Below are 20,441 nucleotides of genomic sequence, written 5' to 3'. Positions count from 1 at the left end.
AGTGCAGTTAGTATATCAATGTTGTCATTTAAGTGTACTGTAATCCATAAAATGGAGATGGTGTAGGAAACCTTTTTTGACATGAATCTAGTTTAAAATAGCACCGTTGCCTTTCAATACATGACCTATTTAAAAATATTAAGTTTCAGAGAGGATGAATATAGAATTTGGACAGAAACAACATCGCAGTACACTTGATTGTCACTCCGTTATAGCTGATAGTGTGTAGCAAACCAAATTAAATCTGCTTAAGTGCGGGAGAAATTGTCATTGTCATTGTTCTGGTGAAATAAACAAAAGCTGTCGTGTAAAGTAGAATCATGCAACTACTGTTCAGCTCTGGCATCACTTAAGTAGGTTTACCTCCCACGGACTCTGTTTGAGTGTAGGACATGCTGGATAAAGAGCAAAGACCTGATCAAGCACAAAGTGAAAAAGAGGGGCAGGCCCTTGCAGAACTATATAATTTTACCGTTTTACGTAACTGTTCAGCCTTTGCAGCAAACTTAGTTGTGCTGAACAGAAACATTTTATTTAATGAAATGGTGCATGAATTACCATCTTTTTAAATAGTTTCATTGAGTTTTTTTCTTTTTGAGCATCATTTAAATGTTAAGAAAAACTAACTTCCATGTGTGCAGTAACCTTTTTTATGGATTTTGACACTTTCCCAGAATGCCACCTTGACACATAAATTACAGTTGCTTATTTATAGGTGCAAAATACCAAAAAAGATTTGATGGGTTAGTATGCTGCTAAATTGATTTCAAAAATAAACCGATTCAGAGTTTATAGACCTTGCAACACAGAGGCTATTCAGTCTGTCATTCCTGTACTGACTTTTCGTTTTTGCAAAAGCTTTTCAGGCTTTTTTGTTTTTTGTTTTTTTTTTGTTTTTTTGCTTTTTTTTTTCCCCCTTTTTTTCGTTCTGAGATTCAGTGTTCAAGTTGCTTCTCTGACTGTACATTTTCAGATTATACCAACTCTCTGTGTAAAACCATTCTTCTTCATGTGAAGAGTTTGGTCGCCTTATTTAGGAAAATATAACTTGGAGACAACTCTAAGAAGGTTCACTGGGATGATCCCTGGCATGGAAAGATTGCCTTTTAGGAGCAAAGGGTGAACAAGTCGGGACTGTACTTTTTCTCTTTTAGAAAAATGAGAGATGATCTCATTGAAACATTATAGGATTCTTCAGGGGCTTGACAGGATAAATATTCTCCCTTCATGGGAGAGTCTGGGACTAGAAGGCATAGTCTCTGGATAAAGACTGAGGTGAGGAGGAATTTCTTCTGAGGGTTGAGTATCTTTGGAACTTCTTCTCACAGAGAGCTGTGGGTCATAATGCTTGTGTATATTTAAGGCTGATCTGTTGGAAAATCAAGGGTTCCAGGGAAAAAGTCAGGAAAGTAGATTATGAGGAGTGTAGGTTCAGCCGTGGTCCTATTAAATGGTGGGGCAAACTTGAGGAGCTGAATGGTCTACATTCCGTATGGTCTTTGCTCTGGTTCTTCTACATCTTTCTTGTGCCATGGCCCTCGAATGAACAGAAATTGAGGGATCTGGTAAGCTTTTTGCTGGATTTTCATACAGTCTATCTAACTTGTACAGTGAATCAAAATTTTATGCATTTTTAAATTTAAATAATTCCCATTGTTTATCTTATTTTTGATTTCATAACATGCAATATCAAGGTTCAAATATAATTGGGCAGTTTGATGTTTAGTTGTCTTCGCCATGGGTAAATCAATAGTGAGAATATTGACCTTTCCTGATTCCAACTGTACAATGCATTCCTCGCCTCTTTCACTACAAAATGAGTGAAGTATCCATGTTATTAGTGATGCATGTTTGTGTAAACTTGCCACTAAATGGATAAATTCTATTCAGTTTGCAGGAAGTCTTGCCTTTGGTTGGTTAAGCCCTACTTTATTGCCTACTGCTAAGAAATGTCACCTTTTGTCTAAGCTTTTCGTCTTGTACTCATCAGGACAATTCACAAGTTTACCTTTTTTAAGGGGAAAGCTAATCTTTATACTGAAAGAAGTGAGGGCACTTGTGGCACGGTGGTGGTGACCCTACCTCTAGGCCAAGATGCCCGGGTTCAAATCCAACCTGGTCTAGAGATATGTATAACATCTCCTGAACAAGTTACTTTAGCTAGAGCTCTCATCTCATGCAGTATAAATACTAATTGGTTGGCAAGTGAACTCTGTAAATGTGTTTCCATAGAGAATGCACCCACTAATTCTGGCAGTTAACAGCGAGATTTTGTTAAAATTTTTAAACCAGAGAAATTGAGTCTGATTTGACTCTGAAAAATGAACCAGCTAACGGCTGTTATCTACTTTTATTGTGTTGAAAAAGGCATAGTATGTGTACATATTTTGTCTGCAAAGAATTGGGTCCTGTATATTTAATTGTAATTTCCACTGCGCACAAGTGTATTGCAATGCAAGCCAGAATGTCAGTTCTAAATTTGGTTGTTAGCATAATTCTTTGCACACTCGGGATTTATTCAAAAAATGTTATCCAATTGCAGAATTGAATCTAATGTTGGTTACTTGTAAGTTTGTTTTTTTTTATTTTGCAAGTGTGGGCTGGCTGGGTACAGCCAGTAGCTTGCTTTCTGTGACAGCCAAAGGGTTATGCTGTTTGGTCTGTCCCAGAGACTTGCATATTGTATCACCTACATAACCTAGCATCACTCTGGCACTGAGATTTGTATATCACATACTTATTTATGTGACAGGTGGAATTTCATTTTATGCTTTATGCAGTAGCAATACAAAAGCTAGCTTCACCCATTGCTCAAACCTTTAACATATCTTCTCCGTCGTCTTAGGAAGACCAGACAGTTTTCAGGACCGACTGACTGTCTCTCGACCCTTCACCTGTTTGCATGATATATAGTAAGCAATGATCTGATCAGGATAGCTGTCATTGTACACGATGACCCTACCCTATTTCACCACCACATTTATTTATTTATACCCTCAACAAAATAGACAACAGCCATTCACTGGTTCGTTTCTTGGGACAAAACCCAGACGAGTCTGGGTCAAACTACCTAGTTTAAAATTTAAGCAAAGTTGGCTGTTAATTTGCCAATTAGCATTAATGGCCACATTCTCCATGGTAACCCTGCACTTGCTAGCTAACTAACACACTCTTCTCGTGCACTGCAAGTATTGGTTTTCCCCTTTCTGAATTGGTACTGAAGATTTTCCTGATAAGTGAGGAGAAGTTTCAACAAAACTCCCTCTCTCTTTTTTTTTTCCTCAGCAGTATTGAAATTAGTATACTAACAAATGACTGCTTGTATGTCTGTTGTATTGTTGAGACCGTTCAGATGTGCGAGATTTAGCTTGGATATTTCTTGAACAACTGGTGGCAAAATCACTTGTGTACCAATCTCCGGTAATGATTTAAGTCTGGACATTCACAGTTGTTTAGAAATCAGAACATTGGAGTTCCCAGATAAACCAAGGTTATGGTCCTCTTATTAATCCTCTTAACATCCTAATAGTGATGTTGTTTACGTAGCCTTCAACAGATCTACGCGTATCGGAAAAACCTCCAACAGTAGAAAACTTTGGAGAATCTACATTGTCTGCATCTAACTTTCATTTGAATTGCATAGTTTTTGTGGAGTTAATTGGAAAACTTTTGTCATGATTTGCGTTACCTAATTCCTTTAGAATTCTAAAAGCGGCAACCTTCTTTGTGAACATGTTTCTTTAGGATCTAATCCCTCCACCCCCTCAAGCACTTTGGTCACCAGTTCTGCACTATTTTTATACTGTGCCTACCTGAATTACATCCAGTATTCCAAGTGCGGCCACACCAATGACTTTACCAAATGACGTTTGTCTCAGTCTATCAGCTAAATATTTACCTCATATCCCAATTATCTGAATTTTGCTTTACTCAATATGATCCAAGCTTTGTTTCAATAGCTTCAATTTATTGTCGATCACTAATCCTGACCTTTTTTAATGTCATGAACATTATCTTCTTTCTTGTTATCTAATTCAACATGAAGCACTTTGCATTTTTATTTGAAATTATACCACTGACCTGTATGCCCATTTCCCACATATATTCAAATACTCCTGCAAATTTAGCCTTTTCAGCTTTGGGGTTTACCACCTTCATTAACTTTCATTGTTGTTCTTAATCACTGTTTTGCCTCACTTGCATATGTCCTTTATGAAGCTCTTAAACAAAAGAGGTCCTGATGCAGCCTACGTGACTCTGCCTATCTGAGGTTGACATACCAATCTCCTCAAACTCTTGATCATAGTGCATCTGTGTGGTATTTCAGCTGATTCCCACTTCCTTTTTATTTTCAAGTATCAACCCTTTTTGTTTTGAGAGCAACTATATCAAAGTCATTACATTAAATCTAATTACTGCACACCTTCTCCGTTCCCGTTCGAGATCCTTTTTTGTCCTGCACTGAAAGGAACTTGGAAGTTGGGGTGGCAAGAAACAAAAACATAAATTGCTGGAAATGCTTTGCAAGTCTGCCAGCATCAGTGGAGAGAAATCAGTTCAAGTTTCGGGTCCGGTGACCCTCCTTCAGAACCCTTCTGAGGAATGGTCAGCCGACCCAAAACATTAACTCTGATTTCTCTCCACAGATGCTGGCTGACCTGCTAAGCTTTTCCAGCAATTTGTTTTTGTTTCTGATTTACAGCATCTGCAGTTCTTTTTTTTTTTAGATTGGCAAGATCTTGTCTACATGACTGAATCAAAATAAAAGATAGCAAATGCTCCAACTTTGTTTCCATAATGTCCTTGGACTCCTTTATTAACTCTCTCCCTCCACAAAGATGCTGCCAGACCTGAGTTTTCTTTTCAGCGCTTTGGTTTTTGTTCTGTACACTCGTGGTGCAGCAGCATTGCTGCTATGGCTACTACTTCAGATTTGACTCTTTTTAGAATAGTGCAAATAAAATTGAGTGCCACAATAAAATGGCTTTGTCTTAAAGTATTTAACGACCATTTGAAAGTGGTCAGCTAGCACAGTTGGCTGGATGGCTGGTATGTGATGCAGGCTGACACCAACAACATGAGTTCAATTCTTGCATCAGCTGAGGTCACCGTGAATGACTCTGACTCTGCTTCTCAACCTCTCCCCTTGCCTTTTGGTGAGGTGATGCTCAGATTAAACCACTACCACTTGTGTATCTCTATTGAGAGACAGCCTACAGTCTGGTAAGTCTATGACTACTTTACTTTACTTTTTAATGTTTGAAAAGTGGAACCTGAGTGAATCAAGCTGTCTGTCTAATTTGAATAATTTTTGCTGCTCCTTACTTTAAGAGTAATATCTGCTACTTGCAAGCCCTCAAACCTCTTCAATGGCTGGTGATTCTTGGCCGTTTTATTTGAACTAGCGAGTTAAAACACAACTACTGAGGTATAAACAGTATTATTTTGAAACAAAAACAGTATGTGCTGGAGAAATTCATCAGGTCTGGTAGCATCTCTGGAGAGAAACAGTTAACATTTCAAGTCTTTCACAAGCTTCCCCAATTCAATCAACTGGACTTGAAACATTAGCTTTTTTTTCTCTGCACAGATGCTGCCAGACTTGCTAAGCTTCTCCAGAGCTTTCTTTGTTTCAGCTTTCCAGCATACAGTTTTACTTTATGTAGTTTTTGAATCCAGAATGTTGCTGCTTTCAATGGTACCTTCCATACAGCCTTTATTAAGCTATGGTATACATAATGCCCTGCATTTCAAACATTTTCTCAGTGAGCACTTCTTCATCTGAAACCTATTGGGCCTCTAACAAGGCAGTGGTGTAGGCATAATGTCATTGGACTTGTAATCTGAGGACACGTTAGAAGAAACGCTGGGACGTTTTTCTACTGGAGCAAAGGAGGTTGAGAGGTGACCTGGTAGAAGTTTATGGCTTCCCCCTAGGATGGGGGATTTCAAGACTGGAGGGCATATTTTTAAGGTGGAAGGAGAGAGATTTTAAAGACATGAGGGGCAAATCTATTACACGGGATAGTCCACATCTGGAATGAACTTCCTGAGGAAATGGTGGATATGGTACTATTAAAAGATCCAAAAATATTTGGATAAGTGCATAAATTGGAACGGCTTGGAGGGAAATGGGCCAGGAGCAGACAGGTGGGACTAGTTTAGTTTGGGATTATGTTTTGGCGTGGACTGGTTGGACCGAAGGGTCTGTTTCTGTGCTGCATGACTCTATAACTATAATCCCACCATGGCAGATGCTGAAGTTAGAATTCTCCGAACAAAACTGGAGTAGAAAGCAAAACTAGTGGCAACCATATAACCACTATTTATTGTAAAAACCTCATGGCTCGCTAATGTCCTTTTTTGGCAAATGAAATCTTCCTTACTGGCTTGGTTTGGCCTGTGTGGTTGACATTGAGCTTATGGGGATGGGAAATAAATGTTGGCCTAGCCAGCAAGGCCTAATTCTTCTGAACGAATTAAAACAAAATAGTCAGCTGCATAATCCTGTGAAAACGGGAATTTTCCTTTTTTTTTTGAGGATGTTAACTGTCACTTTTCACAAACTGTACGGGACTTTTTTTAGTGCTTCATAAGCATTTAATCTAGAATTCTGTAGTATTTTGTTTGAATGAAGTTTTGTTAGAATTTCTGCAGCAAGCCATTTTTGATGACTGCTATCTTTTAATATTAGTCTTTGCTGCAAAACTCTCTGATTGATTTAAAGCAGTCTTGGAAGTTGGTAATTTCATTTAGTGAATGCTTATACCCAAGCAAGGCAGGTATTGCACAAATTTGGCTTCTGGTGAGCTTACGCAAGATGATTTGCAACTATAAGAGAAATCATGTTGAGTTGTATACTAAAATTCCTGTTTTGCAAATGTGGGTCGAGCTATCTTTGGTTTAAAGTCACTTCAAGGATAGTGTCGGAGCTGAGCCTTACCCTTGATTCTGTTCTCACTCAAGGTGCCCACATGTGAATTTTCTAGCAAGGGTGACCAGATAATGACTAGGAACCCTGGTTGCTGGCTTTTCCTTGCCTATTCCAGCCCAGAGGTTTTGAGCGAAAGTTTACACCCAACCATTTGTCCAGCTGAGCGTCAAGTAAGTACAGACTTAAATGTTGAACCAGAGATATTGTGATAAGTGCTGGGTGATCTTTTTTTTCCCTGTGTAGCCTATCAAATGAGCTAAGGCACTGTTTCAGTATTGTATGGTGTAAAATATTTTGGCAATGTTGACTGAGTTGAAACAATCCATGAAGTACATGTGTAAATCTTGAAACCTTGAGGATGTAAAATGGTTACTGCATTCAATTGGTGGAACGTTTTTGTTTTTTTTTTTGTAGAGCTAACTTGCATCGCTGATGGATTCAGCATTTGATTGAACTGGTATGTACAAATACTTAAAATTTATGGTAAGTCAAATTTGCATGTTTGAAGATCTAATTATGGGACTAATTTAACACTGATTGGATGCACGTACTTGAAAAGCTGAACCTCTTCATTTCCTTAAGGGCATGACAGGATGAAACGCAACAGACATTTGAGCAGCAGTGACAGTTCAGACAATGAGAGTAAGTAGGATAACAATTTTCATTATTGTCCAAATATATAGCCTTTTGTTGGTGTTGGGTTTTTTTGCCATAGACTATCTAGGTGTTTAAATTTGTGTTTTGCTGTGCTGAAGACTGATTAGGGAGAGTTGTGGGACAGGGTTTTCACTTTGATTCATCTTGCAAGTGAATCCTCATTTTCAAAGTCTGCCTTCAGAGTATTACTTAAATGGGGAAGAAAGCAGAAAGTTTCAGGACAGAGACTTTGGAGCACGTGCATAAATGCGGAAAGCTACATGCAGCAGGTAATCAGGAAGACTAATAAAATGTTGGCCTTTATTTCCAGGGTGTTTGGATTATAAGAATGGGAAATCTTAATGCAACTGTACAAGGTACTGGTTACACATTGGAAGTAATGTGAACAGTTTTTGACCCCTTTTCTTTGAATTTGACTCCAAAATGAAGATTAACTAGAATGGTCCTTGATATCAAGGGATTGTTTTATGAGCAGCTGCTAAACAGATTGGGACTTTACTCACCAGAGTTTAGAAGAATGAGAGGTGGTCTCATTGAAACAGAGCATTCTTGGAGCTTTATAGAGTAAATGCTGAGAGGATACTTCACTTCATGGGAGGACCAGAGGGCATAGTCTCCGAACGAAGGGGCATCAATTTAAGATTGCAGTGGGGAGGAATTTCTTCTAAGCGTTACATGTCTTTGGAACTCCTTGCCTCAGAGCTGTGGGGACAGAGTCCTTGCCTATGTTTTAAGGCTAAGATTGATGCTTGACCAGTAGGGGAATTAAAGGTTATCGGGAAAGGGCAAGAAAGTAGATGCTGAATGTCTTATCAGCCATAATCCTATTGAATGGCAGAGCAGGCTTGAGGGGGTCAAACTGCCTATTGCTGTTCCTGTTTCTTGTGGTCTTAAATTTGGCATTAATTGTTTGCTTGAATGGATGCCAATGCTGTAAAGGTAGTTGAGTTAGCTGGTTCATCTTCTAGTGACACATTTGAAGGGGAGGAAAGCATCCTATCAGCACTTTTCCTGCGGATGGTATATGTTAGTGTTGCTCCTGTGCTGAATATTTAGATTACTGTATTCACAGGTTCATTTTAGAAGTTTTTATGCAGTTGTAATTAGTTGCATGAAACTGCTATAATATTGTTTTTGTAATGTATTTCAATTAGATGTTGGATTGTATGGTCTCTGGAGTCGTCACCTTGCTTTGATACCTTTTATTTTTTTCTGTACCTTCCTGCATAGGCCCTTCAACATCATTGTCCTCTCATTCAAAGTACAGGAGTGATCGGCATGCCTTGTCGCATGGGAAGAAGAAGCCTGCTGAGGTTAGTACTTTGCAAACAAAAAGACACTGACTCAAATTTAGGTTTTAAAAAAATCTGGATTTTTACCCACGTGGAAAGTATGTGTGTTTTTTTTTAAAATTCCATGCGCTTGCCTAAGAGTTTTTAGGCTTTCTCTTTAGGAGGAAATACATATGCTATTCTTGTATTCCTAGGACACTAGCTTTTCAGGGACAACTCCAGTAAACCTAAAATAATAATTCTGTCACAGAAGTCTTCTACAACTTGCCAAACGTTTTACTATATCACAAAATGCCAAAAACCAGAGATTAAACTGCTGTAAATATAAGCATCTGATTCTAATGATTCCTGTTTGGACTAGAACTCGTCAGCAGTTTCACAAGAATGTTGCCATGATATAGTGGGCTGAATTGTGACCTTTTTCATAAACTTGGTTTGAATTCAATTGAGCGTATGAGTGCTTAAAAATGATAAAAGGATTTCCGAGAGTAGATGCAGTAATAACCTTTTCCTTGATGGGAGTCAAAACAAGGGAACATTAATCTTCAAATTAAAACCAAGTAATTTAGCCATGAAGGATTTTCTCACGCACAGTGCGTAGTAATTTGGAGAATTATTTGGGCTGTACATTGACTTTACTACTTTCTCCACAGATCTGTCTCTCCTGCACATTATTTTAATTTCAGATTTCTAGCAACTGCAGTATTTTGCTTTTGTTTGAGAGAGATTTTGCTAGCTAAGGACATACAAGGTTGTAGAGAAAATAACATTTCAGTTGTATATCAGTGTTCTAATTCCATGGCAGTGCAGCCAATGGGAATCACTGGCCTTCTCCTTTTCTAACAGTATGACTTTTTGTTTGAGGAGGATGGGCTCAATTGCACCTAAACCTTAGTAATCTAAATTTTTTTTTTTTGTTGCATATATTAACAATATTGGATTCTAATTCTGATAATTGACATCACCTTAGTATTTGTCAGACTGACTTTATCATGTCACCCTCAATAGAAGATTGTTAGGACAAGCCAAAATTTTCAGTAATTGAAATTATCTGTCCGGCTTCTGAATCTGAATTTTTGATATTGGCAAAGTTGATGTTAAACACGTGGGGGGAAAAAAAAGAATTCTGCTGAAAAAGAAATTTTGACAAAATGTGTCTGTCTTGCACTCGTTGGAACATTGTGCAAGAATACAAATTCAAGGGGTAAATCAACACTTACGTGGGATGAGAGGAGAGTGCAGTTTGGTTGGCAAGTGGACTTGGACAGAGGTGTTACAATGGAAAATTGCCTATGTGCAGTCTCTGTACATGTTCTTTCAGTCTAGAAAGAACAGGGCCCTGTGTATTAATATGTAGCTTTCAGAACTTGCAGGTGTGCCTCTCTGAGCCTGACTGCGTTAAATTGGTTGTCAGCATAATTCCTTTCATTTAAGAAAACTTTGAGCTGAGCATTTGAGGTCAGTCATTGAGCTTTAAAATGTATTTGCAGAGGGTTTCCATTTATTCTGGGTTTTTTTTTTCAGGGAAAGCGTGCACATTTGTCTTTCCTTTCATTCTTGTGTGCTTCCTGGCTGAGATCATGAGTGATCTATTACAATAAACCTCGGTTTATCCTGCTGTAGTTAATCACTCTCTCTCTTGTCTGTGTGAAAATCTATGAATTTGAACCAGATTATTAAACATGGTATAGCAAATTATAACCGTAACAATTTTTGTGACAACCTGTTTTAATTTTTGTTTGAATTATATATTTTTGCTTTGCCTAGGTATTTAGGAAGGACCTCATCAGTGCCATGAAGATTCCAGACTCCCACCATGTGAACCAGGATGAATATTATCTCTTGGCTGATCAGTGGAAACAGGAGTGGGAGAAAGGGGTTCAGGTTCCAGCCAGTCCAGAAACCATTCCAAATCCATCTGTTAGGTATCAGCTGCTCTTTTTTTTTGCCCAAAAAGAATATGTTCTTTCCATTCAATTGTAACGTGTCTGGCAACTAATCTGTCAAAACTACAGACCATTTCATGCTTTAAGTTGAGTCGGCATTTTGCATTGTTGAATTCCCTTTAGTTTCTGGCTAATATTTTTTGTTCACTCAAGTTTGTTTGTTTATTCTAGTTTGCTGGTTGCAAGGCACTAGCACAGCAATAGGTGTGCATATCAGCTATTGGTCAGGAAAGATATGTAGCACATGAATATCTGAAGTGCAAAAAGAAAACGTGCTTTTGTAATATTAACCACAACATTGAAGTTTAGACCTATAGCAGTAGTTGTTACTTGTTCAAAGGGTTACTTTTATGATGGAAGGAAATACTGGGTGGTGTGCCAGTATTCGGCTGATTTTGTTTCTAAATTTTAAGTCAATAGGTCTAATTCGAACCCAATGTAATTATAATGATTCATAGTTTAAAGCAAGATGGTATGAATACAGAAATTGTACAGTGAAGAATTACTGAATGACCTGAAGTTGCAAAATATGCTAGTTAATGCTTGCCTGCTCCTCTTCTGTCTTCTAATTGTGCCCGCTGCTGTTTTCTGTTACCAGATTTGTCTCTTCAATTTGAGCTCCCTTTCTGGTTCTCATCGTCCTGCTAATCTAGTTTAAACCCATCCCAAGAGCATGATCAAGTCTCTCTGCGAGACCCAGTCCTGCTATGGTGCAACTTGTCTGTCTTGTACAGTTCCACGTACCCAGAATGAGTCTCAATGCTTTAAACCTGATGCCCTCTTTCCTACAACAGTTCTCCCACCATGTGTTCAATTGCTCACTCCCTCTGTACTCATTAGCACATGGGACAGTGATTAATCCTGAGATTCCAAATCTCAGGTTCTGCTAGTTAATGTCTTCCCTGGGTCCCCGAAATTTGCTTTCAGGACCTCCTATCCCTTTGTTTGTCATTGGTATCAACGTAGAACATGACCTCTGGTTATTCACACTCCTCCAGAAGAAAGCCCTGCAGCTGCTCAGTGATATCCTAGACCCTGGTGCCAGGGAGGCAACGTGCAATCCAGAACTAGCATCTATGGCTGCAAAGACTCTTGCTTGTTCCCCTGTTGCTATTCCTCTTCTTTGTTCTTCCTGTCCTTGTGTGCAGCTGAGCCTTGGCCTTGTCTCAGAGAAGCCATTGCCTATACCAGCCAATTGAAAGCCAGTTAGTGAGTGAGTACCCCTGCACTATCAACCCTGTTCTCTTAGGCTGACATGCAGTTTTCTGACTGTATGCCCCTAACCTCTGGTGTGGCAGTGTCTCTAATCATTATTCAAGTAGTTCTCTGCCTTGTGGATGTCGAGTTCTGAAACTTGGAACTCAAGTTTCTGCACTGGTGATACTCCTTGCAGATATGTTTGTCAAGGCACATGGTTTATCCACGGCACATGGTTTATCCACAGCACCTCATGTGCCACGGGATGCACATACCACTTAGCACTGCCAGATCTTAACTCTTCAAACTATTTATTCTAAGTTGAAAACTTGCCATTTACTTTTCAACTGGCTTCTTCCCCTTTTTACCAAAGTGAGAACCAAGCAGTGAGGTTAATGAAAATGGGTGGGGGGTGGGGGGCTGCGGGCTGCTATGTGGGTGAAAGAGTATCACCTTTTCCTCCTGCACTGCAGATTCACGCACTCACCTGCATGATCCATACGAAGGAAGGTAAAGCAATACGCAGTCTACAGTACTTTGTAAGGTTTTAACCCAAGGCCAAAATAGGTTTCCTCGTATCGTGGACTTAGTCAACAATAGCAAATGTTGTTATTTTCAAGTCTTTCAGCTCCCTTTTGTGCTTTTCATCTGGAGCTGTTTCCATGGAAGCTGGGGTGTCAGCCTCCTTGAGAGGGAGAGAAAGTTTCCTTTTAGTCATCTCCCAAGAGCGCTCAACTGCAGTTGTTCTTGTGTTTTTAAGAGCTTTCTTTTTTTTTTCTTTGAGAGCCTCTAGCCATGGCTATCATAATTTCCAGTACTTTGCACTTATTAATATCCTCCTGAGACCGTCATGTTCAGTGTCTGGATTGTACGTGCTGTCTGTCTTCGGGTTCTTCTGATGCATTTGTAATTATCTTAGTTTGACAGTGTTCCAGTATAAAGGTTTAAATAGATTTCTACACTCTTCAGAATATCTTGGGGAATGTGCTGTCTGAAGAGGAAAAATACAAATTAAAATTCTTATTTGGAATGCAATCCTCTGCTTTTCCACTCCTACATAAATCCCATCATTCCATCTCTGTTGCCATAAATATCCCTTTTTTGTAACTAATTTTGGCTAATACTGCTTTATTCTAGCAAAAGGAGCACTGATGCAAAAATTTGTTTTCATGAAAGTGTATTTGCAAACTCCCTAAATGTAAGTTTGATATAAAGTAACCATATATACAATTTGTTTGTGCCAGGTTTTGTATTGGAATGGTTACTTCTCGGAGTGAACTGAAATACTAAATATTCTGGATGGACGAATCCATTGGAGGTTGAATTCCTGGCCTATGTTTAATTAGGAGCTTGCACCTGAATTTTAACTGAGTGCTCTAATAAATCTCTTTTATCACTGGTATTGAAAGGGAAAATTGCTCCTAGTTCTTGATTAGAGGAATTCGGTTACACTTTTTTGAGCTTTTTGTCTTCGCTTTCTGTGAAGTTTAAACATTCATTCTTTTTGGCTATTTTTAGGGTCATTGTGGAAAAGGTGAAGGAGACTTTGTTCACTAAACCACGGAAATATATCCGCTGCTCCACCACTGAACCCTCAGACCCTGGATACTTTAACATTCTGGAACTCGCAGACACTGTGTGCCGTTATGACTTGGATGATGTGGACATTTATTGGTTACATGCTGCGAATGAAGAACTGCGAGAAATGGGTGAGCCTGGGTTTGTTCAGTAATGTGTATATTTATTTACCACCGTGTCTGTATCGGTTTCTGCTGGGTACTCTGGTTTCTTCCCATATCACAAAGGTGTGCAGGTTAGGTGGACTGGCCATGCTAAATTGTCCATAGTGTCCAGGTATGTGCAGGCTAGGTGGGTTAGCCATGCTAAATGTGGGACTAGGGTGCAGGGCTGTGTCTGGATGGCATGTACTTCAGAGAGTTGGTGCAGATTGATAGGCTAAATGGTCTGTTCTGCAATGTAGGGATTCTATGGAAGATTTCTGGCAAGTCCACTCTAAACTGAAGTGTTTGACAACTCAGGATATTTATTTGTTCCAAATTACAGGCTTTTGTGGATTTTTTTTAATATAAAAGAGAAAATGTCTTGCATCTTACTTTCTAAACTTTTTGTATTTATCATTTTAGTGTCATTTTATCATAAAAGCCTACTGTCCATGGTAAAGACTAGAGTACAAATTATTTAAATAGTGCTGTTAACGGTATTTTTTTGATACATGTAATGACTTTCAACTAATTTTAATATGTGGTATTGGGATTGGAAAATTAGATCGTAACATTAGGTGGAGAAACTTGTTGGAAGAATCGGGTATTTTGTTTTTCCTCGATTAAATTATGATTTTTTAATTTGGCTCTGTGAACCAACAAAAAGTTAAAGCTGTAGCTTTTTGCCACAAATATTGCTAGTACTGTATTGCTCCTTTGCTTTTGTGGAATTATTTTACTGATCAATGGGTTACTGCAAACTGGAATATCCAATGACTAACTTTTTTTAAATCGAACAGGCTTGCTCACTATTTGCATACACTGCTAAAACTAAGCATGCCTATTTCCACCACCATAACATTAGCAGATTTCTTTTTTGTCTCTGTCTCCGCTCATCACCTTCATTACTTCTAGACTTGACTATTTCAACCCCTGCTTGGTTTCCCACAATCCATACTTTTAATGTCATCCTGTGCTCTGCTGTCCAAGTCTTAACTTGCAGCCAGTCCTGTTCTTCGTTCCTCATGACTCGTGTTTACTGACCGACTTTGGCTCTCTATCAAGCAATGCTTTTAATTTTTAAAAAATTTCTTCCTTTCTTCAAAATCAATTGAAGAATTTGTCCTCTCTCTTCCTCCAGCCCCACAAGCCTCCAAGATGGCTATGCTCCTTTTAATTCTGTCCTCTGTTAAACCACAGTTGCCTAGAGTCTAAGCTCTGGGATCCTCTCTCCCTCCCTCTCTCTCTTCTCCGCCCCCACCCCTCCCCCTTTTTTTTTTTTTTTTGAAATGCTCACTATATAACCTAATGCTTCAACTGAGCTTTGACTCATCTGCCTTAATATCGTCTTGTGTGGCTCGGTGTTGTTGTATTTTGTAATACTGCTGTGAAGCACTTTGAGACATCTTGTGACGTTAAAGGTACTATATACAATTTCTTTCAACTTTTTTTAAACAGAAAATCAAAAATAATAATGAAACACCACCTGGGGTACTATAAATTTAAAACACAAATTAACATTTGAACAGAACCTTAACAAAACAAACTTGCTAAATTAAAATGTCCGGACTAGTGATGCATCCCAGTCCCTGCAATGCCCACTGGTCTCTAAAGGCCTTTAATGTGCTGGTGAGCACCGCATGCTCCCTCTTTTAGGACACCAGAGCGCAGATGTAACTGCAAAAGAGGGACAGACAGTGAGGAATGAGCCTCTCTGCATCCTGGTGCCTGAAGCTGTTAATGGTCACGCCTATGAGCAGATCCATGAGAAGGCCCTCAAACTTGCCTGTTCCCTCTCTGCACTGGGTGTTGTAGATCAGGAGCCTGCAGCTGAAGTGGAACCAGAATTAAAGGAACAGCCCCTTTTAAAACACTTAAAAAGGGGCAACAAATGGAAGCTTTGTGTGAAAAACGGTTTCCTCCAGGTCCTGTGAATTTACCGCATCTGTGATTGCACGGGATTATTGCATGCAGCACTTCCATTCCAGATCTCCAATGGAAAAGGGGTTGGACCCTTTGTATGGGACCCTCCAGTGGGGATCTCTGCTGCCAAGGACAAAACATCACATCAAGGCATATCCTAACAGCAGGTAAAAGTGGTGAGTGTGCAAGAGTAGCCTGTACAGGAAACTCGTCCGTGCCACTCGAACGAGCACGAGAGGATGTAGCTCAGATTGTCGGGTGCCATGTCCCGGGGAGGATCTACTATGCAGGCCCAATGTCACATTCGGGACGGACACAGGACAGTTCATCCAAAATCCTACCACATTGCCTGAACCACCTCGATTTCACGTGAGGTGTAAAGGGCCGAGTACCTCATCCATTAGACTCTGGATGCGTTGTTTTGTGAATCGAATTTTGACCGCCCTCTTGGCCAGCTGTGCTGGCATCATCTAATACATCCACTACTCTGGTCAGCCCAGCGTCCCAAGCCCTCCCCTTTGTAAACCAGCAGAAACCACGCAAACCAGTTCCTGACCAGCAGCTCCCCTACAACAGCTGTAACTCCTGTAGGGAGAGTGCTCAAGGTGAGCCAACTGTATTCCAGCCTGTGACTTGGGTCCAAGTAAAAGACAGGCAATTCCCAGAAGATGATCAGAGGGCAGGACCCGCTGCATGTGTTTTTGAGGCAGCATGCCTGACAGAAGAAAAGTGTCATCAGTGTGCATCATCTTGGATGAGGCTTAATGTAAAGGTATTGCTGTAAGGTCTGAAGGTGGAAAGTTGCTATCCAGGCGCAGAGGCACACCAATGCCTGACCTGCCACCGCTCAAGCAGGAGACTCCAATCCTCAGTAGTGACCTTTTTTGTCCCAGCTGGCTGAGTTTTTATTGTGAATACCGCCAGCAGGTGGAGCAGGGAGCATTTTCGCACAAACGGTTGCACTGCAACATCACTGAGCGCTAACTGAGCAGTGCTCTTCCAAGATGTTTTGTTAATCTGTCAAGCATGAGTGTGTAACTTTGTTGTAACAGTTTTTTCAGTAATATGTTTTAGAGCAATAAAGTTGATCTGGAATAATCAAATTAATTTGATTATTTACAAACTTCATTTTCACAAACTAATGACTATTAAATCAAGGTGAAGTGGTCTGTGCATGCACCAGCGCTAATGTCACTGCACATGGGATGCATTGACATTAACCACACATTCACAGACTAATTCTGAAGCCTGTCATGATTAGCTGATATCACCAGCCTCTTCTACGATGTGCTGTGGCTATTTTGGCATTTGGAATAATGACAGTTTTTATTTATGCTATATGGGATTGTAGGGCTTCAAAAAATTTTAAACTTTAATAGGAGTAATATCTTAGTGGCTTCCTGTTGCTTGATGAATGGTACGCAAAGATTTGTTTAAGTGACATTTAAAATCAATATTTTCTTTAAAATTGCCTTCATTTAGGATGTGGTTTGATCCATGAATGCACTATGGAGAAAACTATAGAAGCACTGGAGCGTCACTGCTATGAAAACATGAACCATGCCATAGAAACCGAGGAAGGGCTAGGAATTGAGTATGACGAAGATGTTATCTGTGATGTATGTCGCTCCCCTGATAGTGAAGAAGGCAATGAGATGGTCTTCTGTGATAGGTGTAATATCTGTGTCCATCAAGTGAGTTAAAATGTTAATTACACACAAATATATAAATAATTCAATTTATAATACTTTACATTTTGGTTATCTTTATTGCAGAATTACCAAGTTGTAACCATCTGGATTGTTTAGGACTTTGCACTGCATATGTTACAGTGAAACACATCTAAGATTTCTCACTTGCATAGGTTCTATTTGGTCAACGGATTTCCGATTTGTTTTTGATCACTGTTAGCTAAGTGGCATTAGTTAAATGGTTCATGGGAGTTAATGAGATTTTCATTTGGAATACAACAGGGAAGCTGGCTCACTTTAAGTAGCTAAATTACATATAATTATTTTAAAGTTAAGGTTTTTTAGTTGGAATCCAAGAAGTGGATTTATAAGCATTTTTTTCTAAAATTTTAATTATCAGGTTGTGAGCATTGCTGAAAAGGTCAACTTATAAATTAGTCACTAGTTACCTGGGGCAGTCTTAAGTGGTATAGAATTGGCAACATAGTACGACTGAGCTTAAAACTATTGAAAGGTCTGATCCTGTAAGTTCTGTGTTACAGCATCCCAAAGGTGTTTACTGAAATTTTAATGCTTATCCTTTTTTTCTAACTGGTGTAGTGATTTCTATTTTCAAATGAGGTTATAGTTCTGTACTTTTGCTGGATGATGAAGCAATGGAAAATAGTATATGCAAGAAGCAGAATTTGGAGGTGCATAGAATTGTGGAATTATGTCGGGCTGGTGGAAAAAGGGAGGTCACAGGAGCATTTGAAGATGAGAATAAAAACTGTTAAAACTGTGGCTAACTGGTGCCATTGCAGGTTAGAATTATTTAGTGATCTTTTATTTGGGGTTCACCTGTTTGGTATGTTTGCTCATCTTGGCCCCATGAGAGGAAACCATACACAGGTGTGTTTTCATTCATTCATGGGAGACTTGGTGGCAAGACTAATTGTATTTGCTCTTGAGAACGTGCTGGTTTTAATTTATTTATGGCATTTGAGTGTTGCTGGCTAAGCCAGCATACGTTGCACATAGCTCATTGCCTAGACAAGACAATAGTGGGATGCCACCTTGAACTATTGCAGTGCTTGGGTGTAGGGACACCCACAGAGCAATTAAGAAGCAGCTTCCAAGATTTTGATCCAGTTACAGTGAAGAAATTGGGATATAGCTCAAATTCATCATGCTGTATGTCTTAAAGGGGAATCTAGTGGTGTTTCCATTGTTGTGGTGCGTTTTTAAAGTATAGAGTTACACAGCTCAAACAGATCCTTCTGTCCAACTTGTCCACACTGACCAGATATCCTAAACTGATCTAATCCGTTTGGCCCACTTCCCTCTTAAACCCCTCCTATTTATACACCAACCCAGATGCTTTTTACATGTTGGAATTGTACCAGCCTCCTCCACTTCCTCTGGCAGCTTGATCCGTACATGCACTGCCCTCTGCATGAAAAAGTTACCTTTTGGGTCCCTTTCTTTTCCCTCTCATCTTAAACCAATGACCTTTTAGTTTTGGACTTCCCTACCCTAGGAAGAAGACAGTGGATCTTCACCCTATCCATGCCCCTCATGATTCTATAAACCTCTATACAGTCAGCCCTCAGCCTCTGATGCTCTAGAGGGGAAAAAACACCTTTAGGCTATTCAGCCTCTTCCCCACACCTCAAATCCTCTAATCTCAGCAACATCCTTGTAAATCTTTTCTGAACCCTTTCAAGATTAACATCTATCCTAAAGCAGGGAGACAAAGTGTACGCCGAATTACTAGTTTGATATCTCACCCACTTGTGGTTCCACACACAGATGACCTTGCTGGCCTTTAAGGGACCCTATTCTCTCCCTAGCTATTTTTTGTATATATTTGTAGAATCTCTTTGGATTCTTCTTAACCCTATTTGCTAAAGATATCTCATGTCCCCTTTTTTGCCCTCATGATTTCCCTCTAGTATACTTCTACTGCCCTTTGTACTCGACTGGGGATTCGTTCAATCCCAGTCGCCTATGTCTGACATCTGTCTCCTTTTTTCTCGACCAGAGCCCTAATTTCTCATCATCCTGCATTCCCTACACCTACCAGCCTTGCTCTTCACACCCAACCGAAATATGCTATGTCTAAACTCTCTCATTATCTCATTTTTTAAAGACTTCCACTTCCCAACCATCCCTTCACCTGAAAATAGCCTCTCCCAATCAACTTTTGAAAGTTCTTGCCTAATATCAAAATTGGCCTCAGTCCAATTTGAACTTTAACTTTTAGATCAGGTCTATAACTATAACTATTTTTTTCTTAAAAAATTTAAAATATTTAATGCCTCAGACATCTGTTATTGATGTGGTTCTATCTTGAGTCACAAGTATGAACATTACTGCTTACTTGTTCATTGAGTTTTATTGATCAATATATTTTCTTCCAATTTTCTTTCGCATTCAGGCATGTTACGGGATTTTGAAAGTGCCTGAAGGTAGCTGGTTGTGTCGCACTTGTGTGCTTGGAATTTATCCTCAGTGTCTTTTATGTCCAAAGCAAGGTGGAGCAATGAAAGCTACACGTGCTGGGACCAATTGGGCACACGTAAGCTGTGCCTTGTGGATACCTGAGGTAAACCGTGCATTTATGGATTTGTTTTTTTTTCCAGCAATCTATGTCCTTGATTCCTCCTTTTTATCTTTTGCTTGCACATCTGAATTTAGGTAAGGCTAAAATGCATTATTTAAAATTCTTTTTCAATCAAATAGACTGAGTATGAAAATAAAGCCCTATTTCATGTTTTTAAAAATTCAGCATGTTAGTTGGTTTGGGATCAGATTAAACTAATTTTGTCCTGAGATAAGAAATAACTTTCTTCATTGTTAATGTAAGAACTATGTCCCCACCTTCAATTAGGAAGTTGCATTGGCATGAGTAGCATTCTTGTCGCTTGAGTTTTAACATGTTCGTGATTCAAGTTCTATTCCAGGGCATATGCTCAAAATTCAAGGCTGCACCAATACTTTCAGATGAGATGTTGCAACAAGGCCCCAGCTGTCTGAGTGTTTGTAACACCTGCACTTTTCTGAAAGAATCTGGGGAGTTACAAGATCATAAGATGTAG

At 39.4% G+C, this 20,441-nt stretch overlaps 1 protein-coding gene across 4 annotated transcripts in view; it reads left to right on the top strand.

The window, feature by feature from the left end:
- The window catches only part of jade3 (jade family PHD finger 3), a 49,646-nt gene that overhangs the window by 17,492 nt on the left and 11,713 nt on the right, over positions 1–20,441 (top strand). The window contains exons 2-9 of one of the 4 annotated variants that reach the window (XM_048597576.1): positions 6,967–7,104; positions 7,349–7,391; positions 7,517–7,576; positions 8,822–8,904; positions 10,651–10,808; positions 13,545–13,735; positions 17,153–17,364; positions 19,781–19,948. In XM_048597576.1, the coding sequence (XP_048453533.1) occupies positions 7,528–7,576; positions 8,822–8,904; positions 10,651–10,808; positions 13,545–13,735; positions 17,153–17,364; positions 19,781–19,948 (861 nt within the window). In that variant the 5' untranslated portion in view covers positions 6,967–7,104; positions 7,349–7,391; positions 7,517–7,527. Of the gene's footprint in view, positions 1–6,966; positions 7,105–7,348; positions 7,418–7,516; positions 7,577–8,821; positions 8,905–10,650; positions 10,809–13,544; positions 13,736–17,152; positions 17,365–19,780; positions 19,949–20,441 lie in introns of all 4 variants that reach the window. The other 3 variants (XM_048597575.1, XM_020517291.2, XM_020517282.2) reach the window with 3 other exon arrangements.

The sequence above is a fragment of the Rhincodon typus genome, chromosome 6 (assembly GCF_021869965.1).
Source record: "Rhincodon typus isolate 14 chromosome 6, sRhiTyp1.1, whole genome shotgun sequence".
Lineage (NCBI taxonomy): Eukaryota > Metazoa > Chordata > Chondrichthyes > Orectolobiformes > Rhincodontidae > Rhincodon > Rhincodon typus.
Note: the sequence above shows the minus strand (reverse complement) of the source record. Positions and strands in the feature narration are given on the sequence as shown.